At 46.2% G+C, this 16,815-nt stretch overlaps 2 protein-coding genes across 2 annotated transcripts; one reads left to right on the forward strand and one right to left on the reverse strand.

Moving 5' to 3' along the window:
• Positions 1-190: 190 nt before the first annotated feature.
• CFAP144 (cilia and flagella associated protein 144) lies at positions 191-3,709 on the reverse strand. Its single transcript, XM_069981308.1, has 4 exons — positions 3,102-3,709; positions 2,616-2,675; positions 629-732; positions 191-552 (listed from the first exon to the last, which is right to left on the reverse strand). The coding sequence occupies exons 1-4, from the start codon at positions 3,244-3,246 to the stop codon at positions 439-441; spliced, it is 423 nt and encodes a 140-aa protein (XP_069837409.1). The 5' UTR covers positions 3,247-3,709; the 3' UTR covers positions 191-438.
• PIF1 (PIF1 5'-to-3' DNA helicase) lies at positions 3,637-16,150 on the forward strand. The gene is made up of 13 exons (XM_069981912.1): positions 3,637-4,017; positions 8,041-8,611; positions 9,262-9,391; positions 9,483-9,608; positions 9,811-9,964; positions 10,051-10,165; positions 10,773-10,879; positions 11,105-11,244; positions 11,589-11,695; positions 13,181-13,268; positions 13,349-13,494; positions 13,583-13,774; positions 16,112-16,150. Exons 2-13 carry the CDS (start codon positions 8,045-8,047, stop codon positions 16,148-16,150), a joined length of 1,911 nt encoding a protein of 636 aa, XP_069838013.1. The 5' UTR covers positions 3,637-4,017; positions 8,041-8,044.
• Positions 16,151-16,815: the final 665 nt, after the last annotated feature.

Consider the following 16,815-nt stretch of genomic DNA (forward strand, 5'->3'; position numbering starts at 1 on the left):
AAGCTGGATCCAGTCCTGGCAAACTGGAAGCCGATCGCCTTCGATGCTGAAGCACTTCTCTACTGCTGTATATTTGCTCAAGCCTATGTGTAACTCTTGGTTTGCAGTGTTCATCAGCTGTTGCAGATGTCTTCCATTAAAAAAAAAAAAAAAAAAAACACTGAGACAACCCCAAGATTGAGACATTCCTTTTGTTACCTTGTCATTGTTCTTTATTAGCTTTCTCCTATTTACAGCTAGCTTATAAAACTTTATTACAATAGGGAGGAGATGCAGTGAATGTGAGGAATCAGTGCTGGATCTTGTGCTGCATGTGGATGTTGTGGACTACACATCTCAGCCAGTCTTTCTTGCCTCTTGCAGTGCACATAGGGTGCATGTTTTTCCATTGTGGGTATTTCACTCCACTCTCTGGTAGCTGGAGACATGACTTCTTTCTTACTGCAGGTTGACACTCTGCTCCTTCATCTTCCACGCTGTCTCCATGTATGCAGTGATCTCCGTCTTCTGCCGATGATAATGCAGCCGCCTGTCTGTCCGGTCAATGCTGATCTGTAAGGGAAAACATAAGTGAAAATCTAAGCCCACCATCCCCTCCATCCTACTTGGGGCCAAGCGGAGGACGTACCAAGGGCCGTGTGATCCAGCCGATCTCTTGGCTTGTGGTTTGTGGCTCTGCATACTTTTTAGTCGGTTCCAAAGCTGCATGATGGATTATGTTCAGGAAGTTTTCTGTGAAAATATATTAAAAACAACTATTTCTACTGTGGATAAAACAGTTATTGTATTATGAAAATGTTTCAATGCTGTCAGTGACTGGAACATTGATGTTTATTCTAAGGGACGATTTTATAGATTGGCGCTCATGTAATGAACCTTTCCACATCTAACCTATCATGGTCAGACATGCATCCTTTGTTCTATGGAGCGATGAATGCCTATTTTATGTCCTGCTCACTCATCAGCTGATTGCTTGGCCCGTTATTTAGGGCACTACAGGGCCCTAGGCGTTCTGTGTAACAAATCAGATGCCTGAACCCTGAAAAGGTTGTCAGGAAATCTTAAACTTTGCCTACAGCCTTCCCCTGGCATAACACCAACATAACAAACCAGCTGTCAGTGGCTGAGCAGTCAACAGAAGCCAAAAGGATGTGAACATAGCGGGGAACTAAAGAGCGGGGGTAAGCATGTCGTCTCTTTTGTGTTACAATGGGGCGGAGGGGCTGAGATAAGCATAGTTTTAAAGGAGAAGTCCAGAATTTTTTTTATGAAAGTATTGTATTGCCCCCCCCCCCCCCCCACACACACACACACACACACACACACACCAAAGTTATACAAATCACCAATATACACATTATGGGAAATGCTTATAAAGTGCTTTTTTCCCTGCACTTACTACTGCATCAAGGCTTCACTTCCTGGATAACATGGTCATGTCACAACCCGACTCCCAGAGCTGTGCGGGCTGTGGCTGCTGGAGAGGATGATGGCAGAGGGATGCTCAGTGTCCCCCCAGTGCCCTGTGTCCCTCAGTGTCCCCCTGCCATCATCCTCTCCAGCAGCCACAGCCCGCACAGCTCTGGGAGTCGGGTTGTGACATCACCATGTTATCCAGGAAGTGAAGACTTGATGCTGTAGTAAGTGCAAGGAAAAAAGCACTTTATAAGCATTTCCCATAATGAGTGAATATTAAAGGGAACCATTCACCCCGTGGCCCCCGGCAGAAACTGACATACAGTGACATAAAGGTCAATATACTTACCACATCGCTCCTGGTCCCGTCCCGGATCCCGTTGTTGACACTGAGAAATCGCTGATTCTTCTTCTCCCTCCCATTATGGTAATGAGCTGAGATGAGTCCAACGTCCATAGGAAACGACGGACGAGTCCAACTTATTCATGAGGTCCTCTTCTCGTCGCCGCCCATCCACGCCTCCTGGAACTTGATTGACGTCTTCAGTCTTCTGACGAATTCCCGCGCAGGCGCCGTTGCGATGGTCTCGTCACCTCTTCTGCGCCTGCGCGGTAAACAGGATACGTGTTCGAGACAATCGGTGCACGCGCAGTAAACAGTGAAGCGGAGTGGCTTCAATTGTGAACTGCGCATGCGCCGAAAACGACGGTCACAGCGCCTGCGCGGGATCCGGCGAGAAGAAAGAAGACGAGGAGGAAGAGGACCCGGCGTCAATCAAGTGTCGGAGGCGGGAAGAAGTCTGGACTTCGGACCCGGCAACGCTCATTACCATAATGTGCGCGAGAAGAAGAATCGTCTATTTCTCCGTGTCAACAACGGGATCCGGGACGGGAGCGATGTGGTAAGTATATACACATACTATAATACAATACTATACAATATAGCAATACAATACTATAATAAAAATTTTCGATGGACTTCTTTTAAAGGGGATTTCTAATGTAATCCTATGTATGAGATAGCCGGTGTTCGACCTCCGTGCCCCAGCTCTGTGTCCACCAGCGGCCCCACTTATCTAGAGATCCCCAATGGGGAATGGTCCCCATGTTCTCATACTTGTCTCCCTATAAGTTTTCCCCTAACACTCTCTTAAATTCTCTATGTAATAATAAATGCATAAAACATAAATCTCCCATACCGTCGGCTGTCTCGTTCTGGTTCTCATGCCACGCCATCGGTTTTCCGGTCACTGCGTGCACTGTAAGATAGAAGAAGCAATGGTGGGTGAGAACGGATCATACAAAGAGAGCGTCATTGCGGCAAAGTTATCAAAACTGTGAACGCTACATTGTACCTGGTGCCACACCGGCCATATGGCTGCATTCACACCCAGCAGATTTGCTGCAGACACATTTAGCTCTGTCCTTGCCGCAGTGTTGGCCCCATTCACTCAATGTGTATAAAATTCTTGCAACCCATCTACTGCCCTAATGCTGTAATGGATGGGTGTAACAGGGGACCTGTCTGATAAGCTGCCCAACACTGCCAGGGCATGATGGGAGTTGTAGTTTTGTAATGACTATAGGTTGGGGGCCACTTGCCATGTGGGGCCCATCATCACAGCTTATGACATCATTGGACATTATCAGCCTATAATGATATCGCTGCCTATAGGATACATTACTCTTATGATGGGGGTTGATGCTGAACTCGGTCACCAGCTTCTGGGTGCGGTTCTCCTTGCGGATCGTCTCCCGGTGGATGGCATTAAGAGACACCTCGTCTTTCGGAGCTTTCTCCCGCTGCTGTCCCGTGGCCGCGGCCGCCATCTTCCGGTATCTTTGCTGGGACTGTGCGTCCTGTTTCCATGGAAACTATTTAGGCCCCCAGCAGGCTGTCTTTGTGGCGCCTGCGCTGATGTGTGCGGTTACTACAGCAACCAATGGCCCCACGTTCTGCCTTCGATTGTGCCTGAGCGCGTGGGTACAGAGCGGTTGCTATGGCGACCTGTGACGCTCTCCTTTGAGCATATACATAAACCAATCAGGACACCCCAGTGCCTAGTGTGACTGTCTATGTGTCTGGCTGAGGGACCTGCGCTCGGGAAAAAGTGCCAGTTCTCTCAAATCCGTCAGAATTATGGGCAGAAATATGGGCGCGGACCAACGGAACCGGCTGATTTTAATGGTGTCCGGTTTTGCTACAGCTAATTAGGGAAAATTGTTCTTCAGGATTGGCGTGTCAATAAAGTTTTATGTTGCCAGGAGCTGTATGCAAAGACACAATGACGACTTTCCCAAAACAAAGATGGACGCCGTGGCGCTTGGACGAGTCACGTGACGAAAACAACCCCGGGCCCAACGGTTCTTCAGCCGTGACGTCACTGCAACGTGATTGGTCGATTCTTTAAATGTCCAGTTTCTGATTGGCTCACACTCTGTGCCGGCAAATTTGAAGTTGTTTCATGTGTTTGATGCTGAGTTCGGGGAAATCAGAGCCGGGGAGAGCGGAGGAGGCTGAGACGGGGACGGAAGCCGGAGAGAGAGCTAGGGGGCAGCGGCGGGGATCGGGCAGCAGGAGCCGGAACATATAGCAACAAGGTAAATCATCTGATCTCTGATACAGTGTGACGTAGGGGTCATTGTAATGGCTTATTGTATCCATATGATTATACTGTACTTCAGGGCCGTTTCTAGCACCGTGCAGGCCGGGCTACTGCACGGGGCGCTGACAGCTAGGGGGCGCCATCCCTTCCTCACCACACACGGCATCAGTGACGTTCTGCACAGGGCAGCAGGCTCTGATGCGCCCCCACACACAGCACCTGGCTCCTGGGGGCTCCTTTGTGGCCTGGGAGTAAACTGAAGAGGATAGAGGAAGCAGCAGGGACTCCCCAACGTTCCCCCTGCGGCTCTGCAGAGCATCCTGTACAGGCAGCAGCTCCTGTGTGACGCGTCTCCTCCCCCGACCCGGCCTGCACGCAGCTGAAGAGAGCCACCCTGTAAGTGCTGCTGCTGTCTGCAGGGGGAGAGGGGGGTCACTGTGGGGGATCAGCAGTGTAGTGTTGGGGTGTATGTAATTGTAATGTGGGGGGTGATGGCAGCTTCATTCCCCACAGTCTATACTTTCTAATCCTTTACACCTTAGCTCAGGAGCCTCTGCAGCTTCAGTCGGGAGGAGGGGGGGGAGGGTTATTAGCATAGGACCTCTGCCTGATAATTTAACCCTTTCTAGACTGCACCCAGCTACAAAAAGTTATTCCACTATGTGTGTGAAGAGTTCAATGTGCAAAGGTATGTGTGATGTCCTATGTAATGTATAGTGTGCTGCTAATGATCTGTATACATGTGTGGTGTCCTATGGTATGTATAGTGTGCTGCTAATGATCTGTATGTGTGATGTCCTATGTAATGTATAGTGTGCTGCTAATGATCTGTGTGTGTGATGTCCTATGTAATGTATAGTGTGCTGCTAATGATCTGTGTGTGTGATGTCCTATGTAATGTATAGTGTGCTGCTAATGATCTGTATGTGTGATGTCCTATGTAATGTATAGTGTGCTGCTAATGATCTGTGTGTGTGATGTCCTATGTAATGTATAGTGTGCTGCTAATGATCTGTATGTGTGATGTCCTATGTAATGTATAGTGTGCTGCTAATGATCTGTGTGTGTGATGTCCTATGTAATGTATAGTGTGCTGCTAATGATCTGTGTGTGTGATGTCCTATGTAATGTATAGTGTGCTGCTAATGATCTGTGTGTGTGATGTCCTATGTAATGTATAGTGTGCTGCTAATGATCTGTGTGTGTGATGTCCTATGGTATGTATAGTGTGCTGCTAATGATCTGTGTATGTGTGATGTCCTATGTAATGTATAGTGTGCTGCTAATGATCTGTGTATGTGTGATGTCCTATGTAATGTATAGTGTGCTGCTAATGATCTGTGTATGTGTGATGTCCTATGGTATGTATAGTGTGCTGTTAATGATATGTGTATGTGTGATGTCCTATGTAATGTATAGTGTGCTGCTAATGATCTGTGTATGTGTGATGTCCTATGTAATGTATAGTGTGCTGCTAATGATCTGTGTGTGTGTGATGTCCTATGTAATGTATAGTGTGCTGCTAATGATCTGTGTGTGTGTGATGTCCTATGTAATGTATAGTGTGCTGCTAATGATCTGTGTATGTGTGATGTCCTATGTAATGTATAGTGTGCTGCTAATGATCTGTGTGTGTGATGTCCTATGTAATGTATAGTGTGCTATGTGTTATGTCCATACTGTGTAGTATACTAGTGTGTGTGTGTGTGTGTATATATATATATATATATATATATATATATATATATATATATATATATATATATATATATATATATATATATATATATATATATATATATGTATGTATGTAAGTACATATCTATCGATCTGTCTGTATATACTAGAGATGAGAGAACTTGGGGCGGCTTCACATGTACCGGATTCGCAGCGGATTTCATGCTGCGAGTCTGGTAGTGTGATTTTCAATAGGGTTACATACCTGCAGCAGAACTTACATTCCCCTGCGAGTATGTAACCCAGCCCCTTTAACCCCCTGCTGCCCGCAGCATACATTACCTTGGTTGGTCCCTCTAAGCCAATAAGTGCACAGCCCCGCTGCAGTCACTGATTGGCTGAGCAGGACTAATGGGAGCCTCACATGCAGCCGCAGCACTGAGCAGGTAATGTATGCTGGGGGGTTAAAGGGGCCGGGTTAAATACTTGCAGCGGGATGTAAATTCTGCTGTGGGTATGTAATAAGCTGCTAAAATGAAGTCTATTATTTTGGCGCATGAAACAAGCAGAGAGCCGGGAACTAGTCATCTGGGCTGTGACTAGTCACGGCTCTCTGCCTGTCCGCGAACTCTGCAGGATGACTGACAGGAAAAGAGGTTGGTTAGAAGCCTCTTTTCCTGTCAATCATTTCAGAACGCATCCTTTTTTTAACGTACACAAAATTCAGTCTACCACGTTTTTGTGTACGTTAAAAAAGCAGATGCGTTTTTTTTTTATAATGGAAGTCAGTGAAAAAACGAATCAAAATAAATGCACGCAAGTGCAAAAACGTAGCGTGAACCCAGCACTAGTAAATTCAGTGGGACCTGCACCTGCTTGGGGGGGGGCGCTTTTTTCAGAGTCGCCCTGTAGCCCAAATGGCCTAGAAACTGCCCTGCTGTACTTCTAGGGTCTGATACCAATTGTACAGATTGTATCTGGTGTAAATCAGAGTATTCACTATAATATTCTCACTGGTATACACTGTATCAGTGGAGTTTCTGTAGGATCAGTCCTGTACACTGTAATCACCATGTAGTCATATCTATCTATCTATCTATCTATCTATTTATCTATCTATCTATCTCTATCGAAGCTTCATGTTCCTATTGTGTATCTGTAGTATTTCTTTCGATGACATGCAGCCTGCCAATGAACTACAACTCCCAGTAGCCAGAAACTGGTAGCTCCAGGGTCTCTTAATAGTTACCAGCCACATTGGAGTCTAGATTTAGAATGTGGGACAGATGGGACTTGATGTTGGAAGCAGTGGCGTAGCTACCATATATGCAGGCCATGCCACTGCTATGGGGCCCATATACTAAGGGGCCCGCAGGCACCTGGCCCTTTGACTCTGAGCATTTGAGATTGATGCAGCACTCTGACAGAGCAAAAAACCATTGGCTTGCTGCCCTGCCAGTCTCTTTTGTAGCCAGAGGCAGCATTACACTTCCAGCCTCAAGAGATACAACCCCCCCCGCCCCAACACACAGACACACTAACCTGGCTCGGTGCAGTCCCCCAGCGCTTGTTTTACCAGGTATGTGGGAAAAGGGGTTACCGTACATGATTCAAGAGGCCCTATACAATCCTACCTATGCCCTTGGTTGGAAGGTACTGACCAGCAGTTACTACCAGTCAGGTACTCTGTGATACAGATCAGACCCTCCTCCCCAGGACTTAGCTCTCTCCTCCACTTCCACCTGCAATCTCTGTCACAGCTACAACTAGGAGTCATAGTTCTGCGACAGCCGGAGAGCCATGAGTTAAAGATGCTGCTGTGTTGTGTGCAAGTACAATGTTACCAGCCTGAACTATAAAGTTATCATTGAGGGATCTAGATATTGGTGTCCCCCTCATTTTACAGTGAACCCTGCACCTGATTTGTTTGAAACTGCATGATCTTTTAGCAATGGGGTCCGTAGTGGCAGCAGATTGGGGGTTTCTGTTCATAGGTGCAGAAACTTCCACAAGTTTATTGCTGGATTACTATAATTTTACTCTGATTGGCTTGTGAGAAGGCAATAGTAGACCACTGCGTTTAAAGGGCTGGTTCATTTGAGGGTTGGACAGGTGAGAAAGGCCACATTACTGCTTCTGCCCTCTAATCTGCCTCTGTAAATAAGATCCTGGAGGGCGGAAATGTTGGGAGAAGCTAGAACAGTCTGTGATCTGAATGGTGGTAACTAAACATGTCCTCAGTGTTCACTGTTCTCTAAGACAAGGTCTCTGTGTCTGGGGGGCTACACTGACCATAGTGTTCACACATAGTCAGCTTCACGTTCTTTTATTCTCCTTTCAGGAAGATGAATTTGGCCAGCCACTTGTCCCCGGAGATCCAGAGCAGCATCACCATTGAATACCTGAACGCCTCCGGACAGGCGATGAAACGTAAAGTGATTCGTAACGCCTTCGCCTCACTGGGACGCAATGAGTTCAGAGAGCTGGTGCTGAAGGTTAGTGATGGGAAGTTGGCGCAAAACTTCATCCTAAAGAAAATCCAGATCTTCACCCGCTTCATCCGAGATGGCAAAAGCTCCATCGTGCTGCATCCGGACAACGTGCAACTCCTGATCTCCAACTGCCCCTCCGACCAGCTGAAGCATTTCATGAGAACCCTGATGATAAAGCATGAGGCGGGGAAGGGCGAGAAGCCGGTGAATGAACGCATGCGCCTCTTGTCCGGTATCCCTCGTTCATTTGAGACAATCAGTCCGGTACAGAAGAAGGACGTGGAGCAGGTGAATGAAATGCGAGCCAAAGTGAACAATCAGACCCCTGTGAAGGGCAAAGGGCTGAGTAACCGAGGAACCAATGCTTCGAACCGATGTCAGCAGAAACGGCCGAGGACAGCGTCCTCAGAGAACAGTCTGGTGAGTTATACTCCAGAGCTGCACTCCATATTCTGCTGGTGGAGTTACTGTGTACATACATTACATAACTTATCCTGTACTGATCCTGAGTTATATCTTAAATTATACTCCAGAGCTGCACTCACTATTCTGCTAGTGGGGTCACTGTGTTATATACATTACTTATCCTGTACTGATCCTAAGTAACATCCTGTATTATACTCTAGAGCTGCACTCACTATTCTGCTGGTGAGGTCACTGTGTACATACATTACATTACTTATCCTGTACTGATCCTAAGTTCCATCCTGTATTATACTCCAGAGCTGCACTCACTATTCTGCTAGTGGGGTCACTTGCATACTGGGAAATATCATCTTTACTCCAGGCTTCACACTACAGGAGGTGTCTGTCCAAAAGCTTGTTGACTGGTTCCAATTACAACCAGGTAAACTGAGTGCAGCTCTGAAGCATAAAATAAGATGCAACTTTGGATCAGCACAGGCTCTGCACCACTCTTCGTTTTTGGAAGCCGCTAAATCTCTGTTCTTCCTGGTTCATTAACAGAATATGAGACCTTCACTGAACAGGGACACTCACAGGGGGACCTAGCTAGGAGTGGTTATAATTCTAGATGTAATCTTCTCAGACATGACAACCTCCTATTGTAGATTTCTGAGCTCCGTCCCAGCAAGAAGCCGACTCTGACCATGCCCCGGCAGCTGCAGCTCTCCACCGAGCAGGCCACCGTCCTCAGCACGGTCCTCGGTGGGAAGAATGTGTTCTTCACAGGAAGTGCAGGTAGGTGGTGGGGATGATGATGATTTTTAGGTTTTCAGTTATTTTTGTTATTTTACCTTGTAAAGTTCCTTCTGTTTCTTTCTTTTTTCAGGCACAGGGAAGTCTTATCTCCTGAAGAGGATTGTTGGGGCGCTGCCCCCTAAAAGCACTTATGCCACAGCAAGTACAGGGGTAGCAGCCTGTCACATAGGGGGCACCACACTACACGCCTTTGCAGGTCAGGATGAACGCTGTCTAATCACATCCATTAGGAAGGATTGACACCACACTCACTGTATACATAATTAATAGCAGCTCCCCCTAGTGGTGGTTTCTCTTTGATTTCCATAATTACTAGGACAAAATAATACTTTTTAACAAATGACAATTCTGGAACTGTTCTTGTTTGGTCATGTTGCTCACTGTAGTCTCCGATTTAGGGATCGGTTCTGGGAAGGCCCCTTTGGAGCAGTGTATAGAGCTGGCTAAGCGACAGGGGGTCCGCCAGCACTGGATTAGTTGCCGACACCTGATCATTGATGAGATCTCTATGGTGGAGGGGGAATTCTTTGACAAGCTGGAGGCTGTTGCCAGGTATAGCTGTCATGTAGCTGCTCTGATCTGCAGGGGGGTAGTAAGGGGTGAAGCTAAATACTGATTTTTAATGTGTCGTCTGGCAGGGCGGTCCGCGGGAAGGATGAGCCCTTTGGTGGGATCCAGCTTATTGTCTGCGGAGATTTTCTGCAGCTGCCACCGGTGACTCAAGCCTCAAGTCAGACAAAGTTCTGTTTCCAGGTAATTGATAGGTCAGACTGTTGCTGTAGTGATGCATCATGGTCCACAAATTCAGTATAGGGTGACACTTAAAGGGTATTCCTACCTGAAAAGCTGATCAAAGGTTTGCCAAACAAATTTGTACCACTGCCCCATTCATTCTGTATATGAGGTGCAGGACATTACCCTGCTCTTTATAGAGAGAATGAATGGCGGACATGTCACCCGCCGCACCATTATAGCGGGAGACTCTGGTCCCCATTCTTCTGTTGACTGGAGGTAACTTTAAAAGATGGAGAAAACCCCTTTAGGAGTAAGAAACCGTTAGTTCTAATGACCCAAAAGTGGCAAAATCCTCGTATACAGCTGCAACAGTGTTGCAACAAATGGTGCGTTTACACAGACAGATTTATCTGACAGATTTTTGAAGCCAAAGCCAGGAATGGATTAGAAAAGAGGCGAAATCTCAGTGTTTCCTTTATGACCTGTTTTTTGTTTATAGTCTGTTCCTGGTTTTGGCTTAAAAAATCTGTAAGATAAAATCTGTCTGTGTAAACGCATCAAAAGTTTGCCTTTCTGGAGGCCACGCCCCCATCCTGGTCTGTCTCACCTGTTCTGCTCATCACAGGCTAAAAGCTGGAGGAGATGCATTCACCTGACCATGGAGCTGACGGAGGTGCGGAGGCAGACTGACAAGAAGTTCATCTCTCTGCTGCAGGCGATCCGTCTGGGCAGGTGAGGAGGAGGGAAGGCTGTGGACATTGGGGCAGCAGCTTCAGTAATTGAAGTATCAGGGCTATCTGCTTTAGCACTATAACTCCCAGCATGCCCTGACACTTTCCAGGTGCATGTAGTTTCCCAGCAGCTTGCATTTTGTATTGACTGAGGATGCCTGTTCAGTGTTAAGGGTCCATGTATCTGGATTCTGAATTTAACACTGTTGTGATACCTGTCCCCCAGATGCACTGAGGAGGTGACCAGAGAGCTGCTACTGACCATCAACAACAAAATAGAGCGGGATGGGATCCTGGCGACGCGGCTGTGCACCCACAAGGACGATGTAGACCTGACGAATGAGCGACGATTACAGCAACTACCTGGTATGGACTGGAGCAGAGAGCTTCCCCCTCAAATTGACACTCCATGGTGCTGCAGAGGATTAAAGGGACATGACCAAAGAGTCAGACTACACAGAAAGTGTTTGTAGTCTGTAACCATGGAGACCCATAAGTCTGCAAAGGAGCTGTAGGCACAACATGGTAGCCTTACAGTAGCTGTACAGTCCTTTCTATCACTTTCCTGCACACATCTCTATGATAAAAAAAAATATACAGTTACAGCTTAACAGCCTCATATCTTCTCCTTCCTACTATGTGGGTTGGGGGCCGCATTACATTTATCACTTCTAGGAGAAAGGGATTATATTTGAGCCTCTCTGTTGTAGGCGACACGCACAAGTACGACGCTCTGGACAGTGACCCAATGCTGGTAAAGACTGTAAACGCCCAGTGTCCTGTTGGGGAGCAGATCCTGCTAAAGAAAGGTGCTCAGGTAAAAAAACAGAAGCCTTCAGGGGGGGTTGTTGTGCTGGAGCATTAGCATAGGAGCGGATGCTCTCTACAGACTGGCTCTGGCAAGAGGGGAAGAGCATCCGCATTATTAAGAGGGGAAGAGCATTATTTGACACCAGGGGCCGTTAACTTAAACTTGCCCACTATATGGCTCAAAGGCGTCAGCTAAGCTGAGACCCCATGATGCACCACATGAAGTTTAGTTCTTTCTCTTGTACAGGCATCAGTTCTAAATATGCAAAACAAGAGTCTATGGAGCCTTGGTTGCGAGTCTCAAAACACGGGATAGCCAGATATCTCTAGCCTGTTGCCACGGGGTGCCTCCATGATGGGGAGAGCACCACACCACCCTGATAGACCCTTAAGTCCCACTCTGTTGCAAGTATTGGAACATAAATAGGGAAACAGGGTGGCGCCTTTTTGTCAATGTCTAACTCAAGGTTCCTGCTCCACACTGACGAGGGGCAAATACCCCGAAACAGCTGTCGATGGATGGATGGATGCCTGCCTTGCCAAGAGCTTGTCATGATTGCACCTTGAGTTAGACATTGACAAAAAGGGGCCACCCTGTTTCCCTATTTATGTTCCAATACACGCAACCGAGTGGGACTTAAGGGGCTATCTATCAGGGTGATGTGGTGCTCTCCCCATCGTGGAGACAGGCTAGAGATATATCTGGCTATCCCGTGTTTTGAGACTCTCAATCGAGGCTCCACGGACTCTTGTTTTGCATATTTTAAATTTTTGGGGGCATCAGTGGAGACTCTTGAGTACTACATTGTAATTTTTTCACTGATCTCCTTGAGTTCAGTGATTACTGTGTTTTACAGGCATCAGTTCTGCAATACAATGAAGCAGAACCTGCTCTGTGCAGTCACTAAACCAGCAAGGGCACCAACAAGATGTAAAGAGAGTTCCCAAGATTAGAAAAACATGGTTGCTTTCTTCTAAAAAAAAAAAAAAAAAAAGAAAATTATGGGCTACACCTGTCCTCAGATGTATATGGAATTGCAGCTCCCCTCCATTCACCTTAATGGCCTGTAATTCCATACGTAATTTGTGGATAGAAGAAGGCCGCCATGTTTTTGCACTACGCCCCTTTGACGTTATGGAAATTGTCAAAACTGTAACTGCAGATGTGGATGTGAGATGAGTGTTTGCAAAAAATAAGGTAACTTGAGACAATGGGGGAGATTTATCAAATATGGTGTGAAGTGAAACTGGCTCAGTCGCCCCTAGCAACCAATCAGATTCCACTTTTCATTCCTCACAGACTCTTTGGAAAATGAAAGGTGGAATCTGATTGGTTGCTAGGGGCAACTGAGCCAGTTTCACTTTACACAATGTTTGATAAATCACCCCCCCCCCCCAAATGTGTATGTGTCTCTGTATAGTAATAATTACTTCAGGGGATTGAGATCCATTCTGGAGACTTGGTTCTCCTAATTCTCCACTGACATTGCAGGTGATGTTGACCAAAAATCTGGACGTCGCCCGTGGTTTAGTGAATGGAGCGCGAGGAGTCGTTGTTGGGTTTGAGGGAACAGGAAAACGTAAGTGGTGAGATATAAGTGTAATGAATGGGAATATTCTGTAATAACTTTTCTGAAACATTTATCGCTTTTTTCTTCAGCTCTGCCCAAAGTCCGATTTCTGTGCGGGGTCACAGAGGTCATGAAGCCAGAGCGTTGGGTCATCAAAGCTCATGGTGGCATCTACCTAAGTCGGCAGCAGTTACCCCTGAAGCTAGCATGGGCCATTTCCATACACAAGAGTCAGGTACGTCCCTCCACCGCAGACCCCCCACCCTCCTGGCCTTCTGATGGGATATAACATGGCCAACTGACTAATTCTTCCTGTGCTGCAGGGGATGACTCTGGACTGTGTGGAGATTTCCCTGTCACGGGTGTTTGAAAGCGGCCAGGCATATGTAGCACTCTCCAGAGCTCGCAGCTTAGAGGGTCTCCGAGTCATGGATTTTGATCCCAAGGCGGTGAATGCAAATCCCTATGTTCTCCAGTTCTATGCCAGACTGAAGAAGGAGCGAGCACTGTACCAGGTAAGAGATGCCAAGACAAAGCTGTATCACAGGGGTTGTGTTATAGAAATTATACTCTTTTACATAGCAGGCAGCATTATAGTAGTTATATTCTTGTATATAGGAGCAGTATTATAGTAGTTATATTCTTGTATATAGAAGCAGTATTATAGTAGTTATATTCTTGTATATAGGAGCAGTATTATAGTAGTTATGTAACAACGGGAGAAGAGAGAGACTGGGGCACTTACCGATGTTCCAAGCAAAAGTTTTTAATCCGATAGACAAAAGTCCATGGTGGAGGGAGGACAGATGGAATGGCGGGCGCCTATACCCCGGAACCGATTCCGGGGTATAGGCGCCCGCCATTCCATCTGTCCTCCCTCCACCATGGACTTTTGTCTATCGGATTAAAGACTTTTGCTTGGAACATCGGTGAGTGCCCGTCTCTCTCTTCTCCCGTTGTTACATTGCTTACTCTTACTCTTTAGTCTGGGAGCACCACAAGTACAAGCACACCAGGTTGGGTCCTTCATTATACGTCCTTTATTGCTATCATTGCTGACAGTGCCGACTGCACTCTACTGCTATATTATAGTAGTTATATTCTTGTATATAGGAGCAGTATTATAGTAGCTATATTCTTGTACATAGCAGTATTATAGTAGTTATGTGTATAGGTAGAAAAGTCCAAGCACTCACCGGATGAAATGATCTTTGTGCGTTTATTCAGACATCACAGGGAGGGAGCGGTGACAAGGGTGCAGGAGCGTGTAGCAGACGCTCCCTCCCTGTGATGTCTGAATAAACGCACAAAGAGATCATTTCATCCGTTGAGTGCTTGGACTTTTTTCTACCTATACACATTGTACTGCCCTTGTCTCTGTTTGAGCACCGTGGCCATTGATCAGTGCACCTTAAGCCCCTTATCCGACTCCAGCGCACAGCCACTGTTTGTACAGTATTCAGACAGTGCCGTCACCTGTATCTTCCTCAATATTACAGTAGTTATGCTCACATGTCAATACCTTTATATCTTTCCCATTCTGTCTGCAGCAGCAGTGGTGAGTGTAATACCATATTCATACTTGTGGTGGTTTGGGGGCAGCCTTCCCCCCCGGTGGTTCTGGCTGGGTATTGGTGGGGCATTTTTGGGTTTGGTCCTGTGACATTGGGGTTGCAGGGCCATTCCATGGCCTCCCCTCCCTACATGTGCACGCTTTGCGGGGTTGGCGGTCGCTGACCGACAGTGTGGAGTTGGCATAGGGACCCGTGTGAACCAGGGGACCTGCACATGGTACACAGGGCAATATGGTTTGATCAAATTATATACCAACATCCTGGCGTTGGTTTTTCAAATAGGCCTAGCGGCACTAGCATCAGCCATAGGTGTGATGTGCAGCCGCGCCTTTCTCTCCATGTCGTATATTATAGTAGTTATATTCTTGTACATGGGGAGCAGTGTTATAGTCTTGTACACAGGAGGCAGTATTATAGTAGTTATATTCTTGTATATAGGAGCAGTATTATAGTAGTTATATTCTTGTACATAGGATCAGTATTATAGTAGTTATATTCTTGTACAGGAGCAGTATTAGGGTACAAACACACGCAGCAGATACGCTGCAGATTTAATACTGTGTTCAGTTATTTAGATCTAATCTGCTGCGTATCGCAGCAGTAAATACGCAGCGTATATGCCGTGTGTTTGTACCCTTATAGTAGTTCTTGTACATAGGAGCAGTATTATAGTAGTTATGGCATGAGCAAGTAGAAAATAATCCAATGCACTCACCGATCAGATGCACTCTTCAGTGATTTATTGTGTTCGTATCATACCGGGGAGGGGGAAGGGTGGAATAGGTGCGGGAGCGTCTCTGCAGTAACAACAGTTTCACGCTGTAGCGCTTTGTCAAGTTCAGAGCTTGACAAAGCGCTACGGCGTGAAACTGTTGTTACTGCAGAGACGCTCCCGCACCAATTCCACCCTTCCCCCTCCCCGGTATGATACGAACACAATAAATCACTGAAGAGTGCATCTGATCGGTGAGTGCATTGGATTATTTTCTACTTGCTCATGCCATTCATACCCTCCTCTCCTCTATTGCACCCCGACTGCCACCTCAGTTGATTCGTCTATGATTTTTCTCTGCCTGAGAGTCCAAGCGTGAGCCGTATCCACCTGTAGTGCGGGCGCTATCCCCTATCTTACTGTTGATTATAGTAGTTATATTCTTGTATATAGGGGACAGTATTATAGGGCTTCTATTCTTGTACATGGTGGAGGCAGTACAGGCCACTTTCTTGAGGCAAAGGTTTGTAAATTTTAGAATCTCCTTTTTTTTTTTCCCCTTTCAGACCTCTCTAGATCCTTACCTGGTGGACAAGGAGAACTAATGTTGTGTTCGTTGTTTTACCCGTTTCCTGTGTAAATTATTAATGTACAGAACAAATTGGCACTTCTATAATAAAGCTTTTTTTATTACTTTTTTACACTTGTGTACCTTGCTTGTATTTTATCTAGACTGTTACAGTAGAGGTTCAGACATCTTGTAATTTCTCCTGATATAACTTCCCTGTCCATGAAGTAAAATGTTCCATCATTCCCTGCAGATAGAACACAGTTCTCATGCTGTAGTGCTAGAAGCCAGGTTCTGTAACATTGCTTCACTTCTCTAGTACTCCGCTGAATTCACAAGTCTGCTGGCTGCCCCTTAGACATAGTCCTGATGCATTATAGTCATTCTGCTGCAATGAATGATGGGAGATTTTGCATAATTCATTCTAAAAGAATAAACTAAAGCAGAACAATGGTGGGGTCTGGATTTTGAGAATGAAAGGAAACCAGCAGAATAGTGAATGCAGCTCTGAAGAATATCAGATCTCATTTTTATTTTGAAACGAGACTGTAAGATCAGGTGCTTTCTGGGGTATACCATGGGTAATAAGAAAGCAGCCAAATACTGGAATGAGACAGCTCAGGTGTGGAGAGCTTTAAAGGGGTTATCCAGCGCTACAAAAACATGGCCACTCTCCCCCTACTGTTGTCTACAGATTGGGTG

This window comes from Dendropsophus ebraccatus, chromosome 8 (assembly GCF_027789765.1).
Source record: "Dendropsophus ebraccatus isolate aDenEbr1 chromosome 8, aDenEbr1.pat, whole genome shotgun sequence".
NCBI lineage: Eukaryota > Metazoa > Chordata > Amphibia > Anura > Hylidae > Dendropsophus > Dendropsophus ebraccatus.

Bases quoted from the DNA above. Each gene is read 5' to 3' on its own strand.
- CFAP144 (XM_069981308.1), bottom strand. From the start codon at position 3,246: ATGGCGGCCGCGGCCACGGGACAGCAGCGGGAGAAAGCTCCGAAAGAC. The intron at 733-2,615 runs GTATGGGAGATT...ATATTTTCACAG, and splicing joins CCAGAACGAGACAGCCGACG to AAAACTTCCTGAACATAATC. The intron at 553-628 runs GTACGTCCTCCG...TTTCCCTTACAG, and splicing joins GCTGGATCACACGGCCCTTG to ATCAGCATTGACCGGACAGA.
- PIF1 (XM_069981912.1), top strand. From the start codon at position 8,045: ATGAATTTGGCCAGCCACTTGTCCCCGGAGATCCAGAGCAGCATCACC. The intron at 10,880-11,104 runs GTGAGGAGGAGG...CCTGTCCCCCAG, and splicing joins CAGGCGATCCGTCTGGGCAG to ATGCACTGAGGAGGTGACCA. The intron at 13,775-16,111 runs GTAAGAGATGCC...TTCCCCTTTCAG, and splicing joins AGGAGCGAGCACTGTACCAG to ACCTCTCTAGATCCTTACCT.